General features: G+C 30.8%; 1 protein-coding gene, 1 long non-coding RNA gene and 1 pseudogene across 4 annotated transcripts; all 3 read right to left on the minus strand.

Annotated features, from left to right (window-relative positions):
- Window positions 1–1,605: 1,605 nt before the first annotated feature.
- Window positions 1,606–9,101, minus strand: LOC126664522 (bifunctional purple acid phosphatase 26-like; annotated as a pseudogene).
- On the minus strand, window positions 7,470–8,559 carry LOC126664523 (uncharacterized). Of its 2 annotated transcripts, XR_007637445.1 has the most exons (4): window positions 8,367–8,559; window positions 8,190–8,240; window positions 8,055–8,074; window positions 7,470–7,694 (listed from the first exon to the last, which is right to left on the minus strand). It is a non-coding gene; the product is annotated as an uncharacterized LOC126664523 (long non-coding RNA). The 2 variants fall into 2 exon arrangements; XR_007637447.1 differs by lacking the exon at window positions 8,055–8,074.
- A 1,877-nt stretch (window positions 9,102–10,978) lies between the features above and the next one.
- Window positions 10,979–16,081, minus strand: LOC126664521 (bifunctional purple acid phosphatase 26-like). 2 transcript variants are annotated; one of them, XM_050356947.2, is made up of 10 exons: window positions 15,971–16,081; window positions 15,638–15,813; window positions 15,260–15,460; window positions 15,034–15,145; window positions 13,765–13,991; window positions 13,440–13,578; window positions 12,556–12,776; window positions 12,114–12,235; window positions 11,597–11,758; window positions 10,979–11,280 (listed from the first exon to the last, which is right to left on the minus strand). In XM_050356947.2, the coding sequence occupies exons 2-10, from the start codon at window positions 15,797–15,799 to the stop codon at window positions 11,205–11,207; spliced, it is 1,422 nt and encodes a 473-aa protein (XP_050212904.1). In that variant the 5' UTR covers window positions 15,800–15,813; window positions 15,971–16,081; the 3' UTR covers window positions 10,979–11,204. The 2 variants fall into 2 exon arrangements, with proteins under 2 accessions (XP_050212904.1, XP_050212903.1); XM_050356946.2 differs by having other exon boundaries at window positions 15,893–15,981.
- Between the last annotated feature and the right edge of the window lie 2,228 nt (window positions 16,082–18,309).

The raw sequence follows: 18,309 nt of genomic DNA on the forward strand, positions 1-18,309 counted from the left end.
TTCTTAACTAATTTAATATTAATTATAATAAAAAATAATAAAATTATTAATATATTTATTGAAGAGTTACGTTACAAGCCACGTGCATAACACGTAATGCGAAACTAGTTTTAAATAAAACAATATAAGAAAAATATAAGGATTTAACATAATTTACGTAACTTCTTCCAAAATGAAAAAAAAAAAATCACATGCACTAAATTATGAACTAAATTTGATAGGGTTTACTCAGTAGAGGCAAAATAAGAGTTACCATTCAAATTCACTTCATAATTTAATTATATTTAATATATAACATGTTATATATGAATATCAATTAATAATTAATTTAAAATTTAATACACGCACACACACACACACATATATATATATATATATATATATATAACGGGTCAAAATATGTGTTACAATTTTAAATAAACTTTAAATCGATCATATTCAAAATTGATAAGTTGATGCCGACAACTAAAAAAGCCATTTACTATCAGTATAATTAGGAGTAAAGTAAATTTTATAATTTAATATAAAATAAAAAAGAATAATATGGCTGATATTTCGTAAATATAACTTACCATATGTATATATTTAACGTTACCATATGTTTATATATGACGGGTCATGCAAATATCACTTGCGTGCTACAATTTTAATCTAAATATTAAAAAAATATAATAATATATCTATAGTTAAAATACTGTATTTAATAATTTAATTAATAAATAAAAAATCATTTATAATAGTTTATCAACTAAATTATTTTATTTTATATTTTACTTATTATTTTAAATATATAACGGGTCACATAAATATCGCTCACGTGCGTAGCACGTGGCGAAAAACTAGTACTATATATAAAAGCACGGAGGGGGGGGGGGGGGGACAGACAAATTTACTGAATAATCCTTTTCAGTTCACAACTAAATAAAAGTTTTATAGTCATTAACTAATTAGTTATTTAATTAATCACTATTATAATTAAAGTCCTAATTAGAATAGGTAGCTAAATTGTCTCCAATTTAAAATTTAGTATGTGAAAAATAACTAAATTGTCTCCAAATTAGTAGGAATACTTATCTTTTAGTTTGATTGAACTACAAAATTAAAATACTGTATTTGGTCAATATAATATTATTTAAATTTCTATCTTATTATTTTTAAAGATATATTAATAAAATTAAGTTAATTATTTAATTATGTTTATTATAAAACCAAAAGAAGAATAAATTCAGTATGGAAAAAAATTTAATAACCGAATACATTATATTTACTTTTACAAAAAAATTTACCTAATTTAATATTAATTATAAATAAAAAATTAATATAATTATAATAAACTTACCGATATGTGCATTGACGAGTTACGTTACGAGCCACGTGCATAGCACGTAATGCAAAACTAGTATATGTAAAAGTAAGAAAATAAAATTTGAATTATAGGACTCATATGTGCCAAAACAAGCTAGCTAACGTTTATTTCTTTTACATTTTTTTTTTAAAATTGAGTTAAAATTGTCAAAAAATGAAAATCTGACTAGTTAGGCTTTTTTTATGAAAAAAATTATGTTCTTATAATCAATTAAAAGAAAAAGTAGTGAAGTAATTAAGTTACCAGTATTGATTGTACAATACAAAAGAATCAGCAACGACATTTTGGCCGTCGTCATTGCGGTGCCATGCATAGAAAGCATGAGTCCTGTTTTGAATTTCGAAAATTGCATGACCATAACTAGCTTCTCTGAATGCTGAATAATCTGGTTGCGGTTCTCTATAGCTGCACACCCCCATCACATCACATTATAACTTATTTATCTCATCATCTTTTTGTAATGAAATTTTATACTTACAATGCAGCAACACCTTCTTGATTTCCTCCGTCTCCCACGTTTATGTAAAGAGGAGCGGATTTGTTCGGTATAGGACGACGCTTGCAGGTTGATACATCGTCGCAAACATTCGAATATCGATTCTGATGTATAGGAGCAGAAGTAAATGTAAGACATTAAAAATTATTACAAGAAATATAAGATAATGAAATTAATATATTCGATAACAATTCGTCACGGTTGTTTAAGTTGTTTTCGTAGTAGTTAGTATTTATTTTCAGATGATCTTACCAAATATGTAGACGAGTAGATTTAAAATTATAAAATTGTCATAATTGTTAGATTCATATAAAAATACCTTCTAATAGCCAATTGAAATAAGATATATTCTGAATGTGTTTCACAACAATTTTAACAAAATCAATCAAATTGGCTACAATTGATAAAATTTAAAAATTTGAATAGCATTGAAATTCTCACTAAATGTTTGGATTTATGTTGTCATTAGACCTTTCCAGATTATTATTACATAATTATTGGACTTTTAAATTCTTATATAAACTTCAATTTACCAACAACGCCAAGTTACTAAATGATTTTCAGTGAAAATCTGCTTATGTGAACGAACGGAGATAGAGCATTCTCCATATTCTAACATGACCAAACCATATTTTTTAGGCAAAATGAACTTATCTAACCACAAATTTTATATTTTAATATATTACGAATTTTAAATTTTGCCAATTTGATCTATCAGTTTTCGATTTTTGTTAAATATAGCCATAATTGAGCTGATGTGATGCAATGTTGTTCTTCCACATGTATAAAATTAATCATGCATGATGTATAGAACCTTGCGTGCCAACTCCAAAATTCTAGATAAATTCGGTAAAGATTTAAAAGACGATGGATCAAACTGATAACAAGATTTAAAAATCGTGATATATTTGGCAAAAATATAAAAATAATGGATAAATAAGTTCATTATGTCTATAGTTATTTAGTGACATCTTGTTGTTGATTCAATTAAATTTAGCTACTAAAATGTAAATATCTAAAAATTAGTAACCATCAAGGTAGCACGGACACTTCATTCAATCGACGTTTCCCGTTTCGAAAACGTTTCGGACACTTGACGTTTCGGACACGAAACTTCATTTTATACATAAGAAATTTTAAAATTATACCGTTTCGCCGTGTCCAAGTGTCCCGTTTCCCCGTATCTATGTCCGTCTCCGTGCTACCTAGGTAACCATTTAGTAAATTTATAACATTAAGCCTCAGTTTTTGATAACACATTTTCAGTAATAAAATGATGAAGAGAGGTAAAAGTATAGGTACCATTCTTTCATAAGCATGAACATGGCCAGAAAAGACGACGTCAACTCTGTACTGAATGAACCATTTTTCAAATTCGACTCTCATACTTTCACCTTCCATGAAGTGAGCTTCGTTACTGTTGTATAACGGAATATGCACCACAACTATGAGCCATGGGGTCTCTTCTCGGTTCACTTTTTTGAGCTCTTGGAACAGCCAAATCCACTGTGGTGTGTATGTTGCTGTTCAACCATTAGGATCACAATCGCATACTGTTTTAAGTTGCTAATAGTTCAAAAAAATCTTTTTTTTTTCGCCTTCTTGTAAATTTAACTAAATTCAACTTTTATTTTCAATAATTTTAGTCCAATTTTAAAAAAATTAACAATAATTTAGCCAATTTTAATTAATGTTAGAATTTCTAACATGTTTTTTTAATATTTTAGATGATGAATTAAGAAAATTTATACATGAATTATTTTAATTTTTCATTGAATATATATTTTACATACATAAATTTTAATACTAATTTTTAATATATAATATCACATGTTAATCAATTGTTTTTTTGAATATTGTCAATTTAAAAAAGAAAGGCTAAAATTATCAAAAGTAAATATTTTGATTAGGTTTATAAAAATTCGAAAAAGTTGAATTTTTCTATCCATTGATTTGGATTATAAATACAAAACTTTAAAATTTCAAATTTATGAATGAGTTGAAATTGCCTAGTTTAGCACGTAAATGAATAAGATTGTACCGAACTTGTGTAGTATCTAAATTAGCAAATACAAGCTCAACTTGAGTGAACATCTAAACAAACGAACACAAATCAAATATGAACAAAATTTTTAAATGAAAAAAACTCAAGCTCGAACAAAAATAAGCTGAGCATGAACACTTCAAAGTTCGATTCAATTCAGTTCATTTACAACAATATGTTATAGACTGAGGTTAGTCAAAAAATTCTTATGCATTTAATTAGTCCATAAAAAATAAATAAAAACAACTTGGAATGAAGAAATTAAAGATAATCAGAAATTAGGGAGAAAGAAATATTACTGAAAGTTGAATAGCTGTTTAGCACAATTATGTGAGCAGATGCCCGTCGGACAGAATACCAGAGAGGACTGTTGCTATTTGATGCCAAATACGGCGTCGGATATCTATACAGATAATTTTTGAAATTAATAGGTTCCTCTTGACCCTGTAAGTGTACATATTCAAACGTTTAGAAGTTGATTTTATAGTTTTGTGAGAAGTGACTTGCGATGATATTGGTTTAATGACATTAAATTACTAGCTAGCTTATGACAATTCTAATATGAATCATAAGGGTCAGTGCTTAGGTTTTTATTATGTTAATATAAAATCTAACATGGTGGCACATTTTTTGATTACAGAAAACTTTTTGAGATAGTGATTATCAAACGAATAATTATACAACACAATGGTTGTGCCATGCCATGTCATTCATAATTTAAAGGAGGTTTGTCCCTTCAGATACTTATCTGCATGCACTAGCTAGTTGATCAATCATTTTTTTCAATTAATTCTCAATTAATAAAATTACTTAAAAAAGAAAAATAAATTACTTTATTTAAACCATATATGTTGTGAATCTTGTTCAGTTAAAAATAAACTAATCACTTAAATTAGGATTAATTTTATATAAAATCACCACTTTTACACATTTTTTCATTTTAATCAAGTCCTTTAAAACGTGTCAAATAAAATCATCACCTTTCATTTTTTTCAAATTTATCATGAATGTGAAAATTCGGTGTATCGTTGTTAACTCGACAACCGGAATCAACAAAAAAGAGTAAGAGGAATATATTTTTTGTGTTAATTAGAATATTAGTCTGATTAGGACATTTATTTGGGAGGAAAAAAACACTGGATTTTTTCATCGGTGATAGATTTGCAAAAAAATGGAAGGTGATGATTTTATTTAACACTTTTTAAAGAACGTGATTAAAATGAAAAAACGTATAAAGGTGATGATTTTATATGAAATTAACCCATTAAATTATTATATCTTTTAAACTGCACTGGCCAAATTAACAAATGTCTAAAAATTTAGAACCATACCTACCAAGATGGTTAATTAGGTTAAACCTATATATATTCTAAAAAATATTAATAAATATAAAGTTAAAAAAAATTGGTTAAGTTGAGTTAATCAAAGTTTAAAATTCTTAAGCATAATCAAATTAAATTTTCTGATCAAATCGGAACCTTAAATCAAATTTAACCGAATAGATCGGTTAAGTGAGAGGCAATACAAAATGGAATATAAATAAAAAAAAAATTAGAAACTAAATAATTTTTGTTTTTTAGTAGAAGCTAAAGAAATAATGAAAATATAGAATTGAATGTTACCCTGGACGGATTGTACTCAATTTCATGATTTCCAGCACACCAGAGCCAAGGCAAATAGGCGGAACTATTCTCGATTAAACGACCCCATGAATCCCAACGGACACCCATATTTTTAGGGTTTTTATAATAGAGATCAGCATAAGACAGATCTCCCGCAAATAGGAGAGCCTGGCTTTTACTTTGCATGAAATGCCTTAGAGTTGTCAATGAATTGTATGTTTGTCCCAAATCACCGATAATGCCATAGGAGGTGTTTGGAACCAAAATTCTCGAGGAGTCGAAGAAATACCATCGCCAAGCTTGTAGTAGTATTTGGTGTCATACTATAAATTATATTTGAATTACAGCAACTCGTCAATTACTCAATTTACATATTAATGATCATTAATTAATTATTTGATAGGTGAAAGGTACATAAATATAAATTACCTCAAGGTCATCAAGGAGACAGTAATGGATAAAGCCAGATTTATAATTGTAAAACGTATAGTTAGTGAGTGTGCCCTCAGCAACAAAATTGTAATTTCCTCTAGACAGGCCGTACTGGACTTTGTTAGATCCTGGTGCATCTGGTGTAACCCATGTTATTGTTACAGCTTTCCCATTGTAGTCACCTTGGGTTATATGCACCTGTACTCCAAATGTGAGTGAACAGTTAGTTTAAGGATCAAACCGGACCGACTAACCTAAAAAGTCAAAAATTAGGAATTAATCAGAAGAATTGGACATAACCGGTGGTTGAACCGCGATGAGAACCGGTGGCCACACTGGGTTCGCTCACCCGTTCAAATTTTAAAATATTGGTATGAACTTTTTATTTTCTTATCGTTTAATTTTTAAGATTATACCTAACAAGTATTCTTTACTGTTTCCTATCACAATGTTGATAAAAATAAACACCGTATTTACTTAAGCTTTGGTGCTATATTATTAAATATGCATGAAAGTGTTATATCAGTAGTCCGATAATCGGAAAATAACTAAAGCACTCGTTTGATATACATTTGAAAAGTCAAAACACAAATTTGTAAAAATAAATGTCAAGCACTCAAATAGTAGATTTGGAAAAGTTCAAATACAATTATTATATTTATGGAAAAATTACACCAACGTCTCAACTTTTAATCTTTCATTTTGATGTCTAAACTTTTTATTCTTTTATATTAGCATTTTAACCTTTTAGAAGCGTATCAAATGAATGTTTTTAGCCGTTTTCCGGTCACCGATAATGCTAAAAGACAAAATAAGCCTCATTTTTACTTAATTAATGCACTTTAATTATTAGTAAAAAAATGGCAATTGAGTGTGTAATAATACATTTGTATACGTGGAATTAAAATGACAAATTATAACAGTAAATTAAAACAATTTTTAGCTTTATAAGTAGTATGGTAACCGGAAAATAATTAAAAACACTCATTTAATACGCTTTTAAAAAGTTGAAATGCTAAAATAAAAAAATAAATGTTGTGACACAGAAAAAATGTCACTCAAAGCTTAAAAAACGTTACTTAAAGTTTATACCAACATTTTTCACAAATGTCACTAAAGTGTTACATTAGCCGGTGTCGTTATGTGTTTAAGTGACATTTAAACTAAATGTTTGTAGCCATTTATAGTAACATTTTAATGTATTTATTGTGACATATATTAAACATTGCTATAGTACATAATATAGTAATATTTATAAAGTGTTACAATAACTATTTAATATTTTTCCATAATATTATGAATTATAATGATAATTAATTATTATTTTTTCTTCATTCATTATTATATTTATCATGGTTAACACAATTCAATCATAAATATTAAAAAAATAAACAAAATACATAAATTAACAAGATAAATATATTTAAACAAAACTAATTTTTATTCATTAGTATTTAATTCTTTACACAAACTAACAAAAAAAGGTTAAGTAATACAACAAAGATCTATCTGCTTCCTTTTCTTCTAATTTATATTAGACACTTCTAGTTTATCAAAATGGTAAGATGAGAGATATGTCCTCTTTTCCAACGACAAGCTCGGGTGAGAACCCAAATCTTTAATTTGATTTATAATTTGAGAACATTTTCAAGATGATTATGAGCTGAGAGCTACTATCCAATTTATTTGTTGATTTTTGCAAGCTTCTCAGCGCGCTGCTGCCTCATCATGCTTCTGCATTACAAAACAAATGGATAAATTTTAGAAATGATTCATGTCTTTTACCTAGAGAATATAAATTCACATATTCATTATTTAGATGTAAGGTTAAAGAATTGAACTCAGAACACAATGGATCTTTATCAAAACGATGAGGGAAAAGAGTCACAAATTATTATCAAGACGACATGTAGTTAAAAACAATCAAAATGAAGCATACAATTGCAAAATTTACACGTTTCACACTTCAAGGACGGAACAATCGCATTCTTATAAGGTATTATATATAAACTATCTAAATAACAAATTATAGTGTAATATAAAACAAAGGGCTAATTAATCTCTGATGCAAATGAAATAACACAAATTACTAACCAGAAACTATATGTTGGAGCCTGTAAACAGATTAAGTAAACCACAACAATTCATCAAGGAGGTTCTCTGTGTTAGTCTTGGAATTGAAGATTATCATTTAACTAATACAAAATTAAAATATATACAACAACTGACCTGAATCATAAGATTATCACAAGCGGTGTCAATTCTAGCACCCATCAAAACCTATAAATCAAACCAAATCAAAATCTAAAGGATATAAAAAAATGATACTGACCTAAAATGAAACTTGAATCTTGGAAGGAAATAAGAAGAAGATCCGGTTGTGAATGTTGGATTTGTTAAAAAAACCTGATTTTAACTATCCGACGACAGTGTTGAATGGCAGTGTTGGAAGAGTAACACGGCAGCGGCAACCAGAGAAGAAAGGGACAGATACTAGGAAGGAACAGTAAGACTTTTAAAAGCGGTTTCTGAATTAGAGCTAATTTGGATGTTAATCTAAGCACGATTTTAGTCCAAGCACGATGTTAAAGTGGTTAGATGCAAATTAAATTTCAAAATGAAGTTGAAAAGTAATAATTTTTTTTACTTTAACAATTAAAATAATTACATATTTTTACTGTCGTTTATCAAATATTACTTAAACAGTGTTTTATTATTTAAAATGATGTTTGTTAAAAATGTTACAATAAATATGTCACTGGAGAGTATTTTTGTTGTAGTTGAAATAAAAGATTTAAAAAGTTCGAGCACCGCTGGCGCAATATTTTTCCTATATTTACGTAATTCGTTTTAGATATTGATTTGAATGGAGAATGTTGCTTACTTGCTGTGGTGCATTAAGACCATGAGGAACATCAAGTACCGGATCGGAAAGAGGGATATCAGTAGACGGAAACGGAGAACGAACGTAAGAACTGGTGATCCCACCATTTCCATGGCTGGCAAACCCTAACAAGACAACTCGAAACAACATCTTAATATATAGCTCGTAATTGATCAATCATAGACAACAAGATTAGATAGCTAGCTCAGTTTGTGTTGCAAAAATAACGTAAATGAACCAGGATATTTATAACAAAATGGGTGGCTTAAGTTACTAAAACAAGGTATGTGAAAGAAATAATAAAATTACAATTAAAGATTCACTCAATAGATTAAATATTTGTGTTGCTCGATTATTTGACAGCATGTAGCGTAGGCTAATAGTTTTGTGATATAGTCTGTTTATGGCACATGTTCATGCATACTATTACATTATCTTTGTTGACGTAGCGGATACTTTATAAATCTTTAAATTGATTGATTAATGAGTTAGTGTCAGATTGTAATTTGTAAAACCTTTTAATTTTATGAATTAGACATCCAAACAATCTTTAATTCAAATTGAATTCTTAAATTGAATTCTTAAATTGAGAAATTAAAGCAAAAGACGTTTGTTATTATTCAGAAATTACTTATTAAGATCTTAAACTTACATATAAATACCAAAACTAATAAAATCCTAATCCGAAATTAAAAGAAAACTTTAGGCGAAAATAATAAAAATAAACATAATTAATTAAAGGGATAACTACAAAACTATCCCAAAAATCACTTAATTTGTAGAAATACGTACTTAGTCAAAAAAATCAATTTTACTTAAAAGTTAAAAAACTTTACATAATTTATGTAATTTCTTTACTATAAAAAATACATTTTTGATACATGTTCAAAACTCTGATACATCTCTAATACAGTACCTAAAAAGTGAAAAATTATTTTGTATCTTTGTAATTTTTTTAGGTATCAAATATAAATTGCATACCTCGAACATGGACAGAATTCATTTTTTAGAAAAACTTCAATTCTGCATAAAAATACTCGCATCAATTAAACTATTTTTGCATTTGGGGAACAATTGAAATGTCAACGATGATAATAGCTTACAAAATAATGAGCCATCTTTACATATGGCTAATCTTATTATTCACATTATGTTGTTTAAGAAAAAAATATTTCTTAGTTTTTTTTCTTCAGATATTGGCACCCGAAGGTATCTTAAGGAAGCTCCATATTCTACACAAACCTAATGTATTGAGAGAATTATATATGTTATTTTTCGGCATGTTATATACATAGATCTATCTCAATTATTAATAAAGAAGTAAATTCTCTTAACCACTTAGAACTAATTTTTTATATATATATATATAAACATGCAGCAAAACTGTTATTTTCTTATATGTATCGATGGGTTCGAATTTTTTTCATGACATTCTTGCAAGACAACTAATAATTGGATTATTTGTCAAATGCACTCTAATACTTAAATTAATTTGAAAGATTAGTTGATGAGTTTTAAAATAAGCTTGTTCGATTTCAATTATATCTAATATTAAACTTTGAGCAATTCACTTGGATGTTAAATTTTGAACTAGAGACTCAACTTTTGTACTAGACGACTAATTATACCTCAATTATAACAGGATTAATTATTTATGCATTTTTTTCGTTTTATGAACTAATAGAAATTTAAAAAAGGTGACTTACAACTTAAAACTAATTTAAGATCCAATTACCGAGTATGTAATTGCAGTAAAAAATAGTATTCCGGAGAATTAATGTGAATGTGTACCCAGCTGTAAGGTTGTCCTAAAACCCAGACATATAGGACCTCTATTCCTGTTTTTGACTCGATTTGTTTTAATATATTTTAGCATGTGAAAATTGCTTTATTTTCTTTATATTTCAAGTGTGAAATGCATTTTTCATATGCTTAATGACTTGCAACCTAGTTGACGGTTCATTTCTCAAAGAAGTTATAGAACTGCTATAGTTTTCTGTAAGCCTCTGATTACTTACCAATCAGCCGGTACTTATCACAGGTCCGATGGTTGGATGTAATCAAGTTTGAATATAAACATGCTAAGCTCGAGTTCTACTTGATGTTGACAAAAGTCAACTTAAACTCGATCGAATTTCATTTTAAGAGTTCGAGCTCAAACTCGACTCAATATCAATCGAGTCGATTTTGAGCATTTTTGAATTAATATCAAATAGTTCGAGTTAGATCAACCTGGTTAGTGGTTACACCCTAGTTGGACCAAAGTATGCTGTCATCACACTTATTTAAAATTCAGTGGTTATGTCTAATTTAAACAATTTGACCATACAAGAAAGCCACTCACTACTATAACATTTGTATTAATGAGTGGCGATCCGCCCGTCAATGCTCGCTAGATGATGCTTCTTCAGCTTTCTCCGTCGCAGATTGGTTGCCCTGCATAAACACAATTTAACCTTAAAACAAATTCTCTCATCAAACAGACACCAAAAATAAGCTGCATCGATCATACAAAACAACAAACAAAACGAAACAAAGAGTAGGCCACATGGGTGTATAAAAACGAATCAAACCTAATAACCAAACAGAACCAATAAATTTGGTTCGATTTGTTTTGAAATTATGTATAAAAAACTAATTCTTCATTTCAATATAATTTTAGTTTACTTTAAGTGCAAACTGAACTGACTGCTTCGGTTTGATTTGAATGCACAACCTAAGTGAACAAACAGAAAAGGTAAAAGCAACTTACCAATACTGATTGTGCAATACAAATGCATCAGTTGCCACTTTTTTACCATCGTCGTTTCGATTCCACTGGTAGAATGCATGAGTCCTATTCTTTATCTCCAACGTGGAATGCCCATAACTCGCTTCTCTGTATGCAGAATAATCTGGCTGTGGATCTCTAAACCTGCACATGCAATAACAGATTTCTTCAGCATTACAAGTAACAGTTATAATCTTTAATGAAGACGTTACCAAAAACTTGATATACATATTATGTTAGAAAGAAACGAAAATGCTAAAACAGAAAACGTTGAAACAGAACATGGCGAAACAATAATTTTTACAAAAATAGATTGTAAATATGAAGTTTCGGAGTTTTAGAAATATTTTCGAAACAAATACAAAAGGCCGAAACATAAAATATAAGTCCACATGCAATATAGATATCAATTCTGTAGTCATCATTATCATTGATAGCTCTCTCTCTCTCTTTTGACTCCAAAATACGATGAATTCTCGATCTCAAAATATTTACTTACTTTCCAGCAAGACCTTCTTGATTTCCACCATCTCCAACAGTGATGTAAACAGGAGCATATTTGTCAGGTATTGGAAAACGGTCACCACTTGATACATTGTAATGAATATTGGAGATCCGATACTGAGATGTAAAAGAGAGTACAAAAAAAGCCTTAGTACATCAACAGAACTAGGAAATGTTTCTCAACTTAAATGTATAGTTTTCCAGATGAAATACATCAAACAAGTGTTAAAACTGCATCCAATTAAATAACCAAAAGTACTGTGATACAGATTACAATGTTTTCCTGCAAATTAGTCGAAAAACTACGAATTGGAGTTGATAACTGAAACAATCAAAGTAAATCTCCTTACTCGTGCATTCTTTTTTAAATCTTTAAGTGTGCATATTACTTTCATAGTTACGAAGTGATAGAAAAATTTAATACTGATGACTCATACCGATCTTTCATAAGCATGGACATGGCCAGCAAAGATTACGTCAACTTTGTAACGAATGAACCATTTCTCAAAGACTGCTCTCATACTTTCACCTTCCATAAAGTGTGCTTCATTACTATTGTAGAGTGGGACATGCATGAGAACAATAAGCCAGGGTGTCTGCTCCCGGTTCACATTTTTGAGTTCCTGTTGGAGCCAAGTCCATTGAGGTGTGTATTTCACTGTTCAAAATTTAATCAATCTTAATAAAAATCACAGCACCGAGCTCATTAATCAGAGAGAACTTATTTTCTCTCCTTCAAAGAAAAAAATGGAACTTACTTTCCATGAATGAAAACAAAAGATAGAAACCAGGAACAGTCTACAAAATCGAATAGAATCATACGATTATGATAGCAGTAGGAAATACTACAAGATGAAGGTGAGAGATTCTCTTAGGATAAAGAAAGATAAATGCTCTAGACTCTAAAGACTTTCATACCAACTATTTATTGCATATCAGCTATTAAATTCAATGCAATCAAACATTAGGTAGAATACTATAGAAGACTTAAAGCTGCTTTACAACTCTCGTGCATTTTGATAAATATGGCAATGTATGTTATAATACATGAAAGGAGTTACTAAAGTTATTTTAATACATATAGATTTCATGATTAGAATTTCTTGTGAAGGACATGTACATGCAACATTTTGGTTGGAGAAGGAAAAGGTTAATTGGATGGCTCAGAAGTTTGCGAGTTAGATAATACGATTTGATTGGCCCACTCCAGAGTCTAATTCATATATGAAATCCACATGCCAAAGAAATGAAAACTATATGTAAAGTTAGGTAAAACAATAAAAAGAGAACTTTAAGAAAGAAATAGGGAATGAAAGTTTACCAAAAGGAGAATAGCAGGATAGCACTATTATATGAGCAGATGCACGTCTAATGGCATACCAGAGCGGGCTGCTGCTTTTGGAGGCCAAATAAGGGGTAGGGTACCGATGAAGATACGATTTGAAAGGAGTTACTTCTCCCTACATTTATTAAAATACTTTAGTAACCATGATTATGCATACAACAACTTTAGCAATTCTAACTATCAATAAAGCCAGCAATGGGCCAATAGCACAATTGTTGCTTATAGCAACTCAAAGACTTGGATATAATAATTAACATAGAGTTTTTCTATGCGGCAAATTAGAAGTATTCTGACATTTTACCATGTAAGGCATGTAATCTATCTCATGATTTCCGGCAGACCACATCCATGGCGTATATGCGGTACTTTTCTCAACAAAACGACCCCAGGAATCCCACCTTATACCAACATCATTATACTGATATCTATCAGCATAAGAAAGATCCCCAACAAATAAGACAGCCTCTGCTTTACTCTGCATAAAATGCTCAAGCGTAGACAGGGAATTATAGGTCTGCCCCAAATCACCTGCCAGGGGCAGAGAGCCACTTATCAATGAAAGTCACGACATCAAATGTCAAAAGATCATGTAAAGTTCTAAGATAAATGGACATACAAAAATGATGGAATAAAAGGTGATCCTTTGCTAATTGTTAGAGATGGCATCAGAATCCATATGAGAGTTGAAAAGGTCATTGCTCATAGGCTAGCCAATAAAGATGAAGATATGTAAATAGATAATGGCCAAATGTTGTAAAAAGGCCAAACCTTTCACAAAAGTCCTGATCTTTCAATTTTGTCGATTTTGGCCAAAAACTTATTATTTGGTTTCAAAAAAATCCTGACCTTTCAATTTTGTCGATTTTGGCCAAAAATGAATTATTTGGTTTCACAGAAGTCCTGACCTTTCAATATCTGGCATGCCACATAGGCGTCACATAGGCAAATTGAAATCAAATTGAGAGTTGGTTACAATTGAAACCAAATAATTTGTTTTTGGCCAAAATCGACAAAATTGAAAGGTCAGGACTTTTGTGAAACTTTTATGAAAGGTTTGGCCTTTTTACGACATTTGACCATAGATAATTGATTGATCTGAATTAAGCAAAACGTTTCACAAGGGCAAGAAAAGTTATGGCTAAGGCTATAGATACAAGACGGCTTCTGATTGGATAAAGAAATGGTCTTACTAGATGAATTTTGGCAGCATCAACAGATTTACACTATTTGTTTTTGCTAAAAGGTACTAATTCAAGTTCCAGTTTGATGATCAACCTGTTTTCTGTTATTAACTCCAAACTCCTAGTTACTAGACATGGACAATAATAATTTATGAAATGTTCACGTACTGTTACGATACAATTTCTATGAAACATTGCCTTGGCAAAATAGTTATTCATGTTCAGAAAATTAGAATTTGGAATCCTAAATCATGGGCACCATACAGAATTTCATTTAGCTACAGAGCATCATATATTTGAAATTTAAAGCATCCTAATTAATGTCCAAATTTTAGAGAAGGCATTTTGAAGTCCCCCTAGCATACTTATGCACGAGGGATACAACTCACCAATTATTCCAAATTTATAAGGAGTATCTGGACTAATCATTGGAGGAGTTTGAAACCAAAATTGCCGAGATGAATCACCGTCCCCAATCCTGTAGTAGTATTTGGTGTCATACTGGAAATAAGACGAACCCAAGTGATTAATTCATTTGAACTATTTGAAGCCAGAAAAATCCTATTGTCACAGCTTGCAGCTAGCAATTCACCTCATGGGGCAATGGCAAATTACCTCAAGATCCCTGAGTAGACATTGATGAATGTAGCCAGACTTATATTGGTAAAAGGAATAGTTTTTCACTGTGCCCTGGGCAGTGAAATCATAATCTTTCTCTGAAACACCATATTGCACTTTGTTGGATCCGGGTTCATCTGGTGTCACCCATGAGACAATCACGCCTTTACCGTCGTAGTCACCTTGGGTTATATGCACCTGTAGTAAGAGTAAACAGAAGAATGTATTAAAAACTGCTATATACATGCTTCTTAGAATCCACTCACTGTTCAATTATTCATTTAATCCATAACCTGAAACAGTGGATCAGAATAATGCATTGAAACCAACGTACTATTAAAACAGAAAACTTAAATTTTGCACAGAAGATAGTACCTGCTGTGGTGCATTGTAGCCAGTGGGAACATCAAAAACTTGATTATCAAGAGGAATATCAATGGACGGCCATTGAGACCTAATAAAAGAGCTCGTAATCCCACCATTTCCAATCTTCAACGAACCCAACAACACAAGCAATGCGCATATCAGCTTCATCATAATTACAATATAACCTGCACCACAACAGATCCCAGTATAGGATTAAAGAATCATAAATCAAACCAAATCTTAAAATCATTAACAAACTGATACCTTAAAACATTTGGAAGAAAATAAGAAAGATTGAACAAGATGGCATCGGATAAAAGGGATGGGTAGGTTATCACTTACTGACAAGTTACGGTGGCGTGGCGTAGTAGAGAATCAGCCATTTGTTTTCTAGTTGTTGTAATTTTTAATTCGACCATGCCACCAAGTGACTCTCATTTTCTGCGCTGTCCTTGTCTCTAATACCCATAAACTATAGGATTATGTGATATCTTTTGTATTTATTGGATTTCTTTACCAAATTCCATTTCACTTTTTTATACAATTTTTTTTTCAAAATATGATTTGTATTAATAATTGACTCGAGAAAGTCTCGAATCTAACCCCACCAATTGGACTTAGAGCTGGTTATGGGTCGGATCAATCTGTGAATCGGCCCGGAACCAGACGAAAACCAGCCCGAAAACATGAAAAGACCAATTCTGGACAGGTTTCAAATGTTTGAACCATAAACCTGCAGTTCCAGATCCAAACTGGCGGTTCAAGGATCAAACCCGTCAATAAAAAGTTAATTTATTAATATATATAAAAGATATATATTTTTATTTATTTTAGTTAATTTTTTTAGTTAACATAATATTTATAATTTGTTTTATTTCGTTATTTTTTTATAATATTCTCTTCACATGTTATTTTATCTTTAAATTATATTTTATAAAAAATAAATTTTAATTTTACTTTCAATTTTTTTGAACCGTCTAGAACCCGAAACCGTCCGGTTCCGAACCTGCATGAAACTGTCACTTAGACGGTTCCGAGACGGTTCTTTTTTTTGAACCGTTAGGCAGTTCCGAACCGAAACCGCCGAATTATGAACCGTGGTCTCTTCGAATTGAACTAGAGGATTACAACAAAACCTCTTATCTCTAAGGGCTTTCTTAGCAACTTCAATCTTAATAAATAAACTATGGCGCACTTTATTATTTTCATTTTCTCCTCTTAATTTTGATCACAATCATTAAGATTTGAACAAAGGATCAATTCACCCCCTCAATTTGGCACGAAATATCAAATAAGTCATTTCTACCGTTTTCGGATCAAACAGACCCGCAACTTGGCAAAATCGTACAAATCGCACCCTCATTAAGAGAGTGTAACACACTCTCTTGTTTTAAAGAGAAAAAAGTTCAAAATAGTACTCAATATGTTTTCCATTTTCTGGTTTAATACTTAATAATTTTTATATTATAATTTTACCACTTATATTCTAAAATTTCAAAAACCAATTTATCTTTTAAATAAAAATTTAGGGACTAAAACTCCCTTTTCTTCTTCTTCTTCCCCTCTTCCACTTCTCTTCCACCATTTTCTCTCTTCTTCTTTTTTTCTTCCCTTCCACCCATTTCCTCCGCGCCGGCGTTCTTTCATCGTCACTGAGAACGGACCCGTTCTCAGACTGAGAATGGAACGATCCGTTCTCAGTCTGAGAACGGATCGTTCCGTTCTGAGACTGAGAACGGACCGTTCTCAGTCAGAGAACGAAACGATCCGTTCTCAGACTGAGAACGGACCGTTCTCAGTTGAGAACGATAACGTTCTCAACTGAGAACGGATCGTTCTCAGTGTGTGACTGAGAACGATCTGTTCTCAGTCACACTGAGAAGATCTGTTCTCAGAGAACGGATCGTTCTCAATGTGTGACTGAGAACGATCTGTTCTCAGTCGCACAGAGAACAATATGGCCGGTCGGCAGCGGCTAACTCCGGCGGCGGCGAGGATCTCCGGTGATGGCGAGGGTTGCCGGTGCCGGCGAGCTGGTTGATTGTTTTAGATATTTAATCAGAATAATTTTTTTTTTGATATTTATTTAATCAGAATAATTAGGTTAATTGTAATTTTAATTATCTTTAATTAGTATCAAATCAGAATTAATTAAGATTAATTTTTTTAATTAGGTTATCCACTCTCCTTTTTATGTCAGAAGGGTCAATTTGATTCGGTTTTGTTAAGTTGCGGGTTAAATTGATCCGGTTTTGCTAACTTGCGGGTGTGTTTGACCCAAAACCTTCCAAAATGACTTATTTGATATTTCGTGCCAAGTTGAGGGGGTGAATTGATCCTTTATTCATTAAGATTTATATCATTCATTTTGCTAGGTGCACACAATATATTCAAAATAATTAAATGGCCAAATTAATATATGCCCGTAAAGTCTAACGGATTACTCACTTACCCTGTTACACACTTCAACTTGGACAACAATTTTTTTTTTTTGACTAATTGGACAACAATTATTTACACACCAAAATCTAACCTTTTCTATTTGAACAATTTTAGCTTAGTCATCCTAGTTTGCGCCACTAACTTCTAAAAGCGTGTGTATCTTTTAGAAAAGGGAAAAGGGTCAAATACGCCCCTAACGTTTCGCCTATGGATCAAGTAAGCCCTCAACGTTCGGAAAG

Source organism: Mercurialis annua, linkage group LG1-X (genome assembly GCF_937616625.2).
Source record: "Mercurialis annua linkage group LG1-X, ddMerAnnu1.2, whole genome shotgun sequence".
Taxonomy (NCBI): Eukaryota; Viridiplantae; Streptophyta; class Magnoliopsida; order Malpighiales; family Euphorbiaceae; genus Mercurialis; species Mercurialis annua.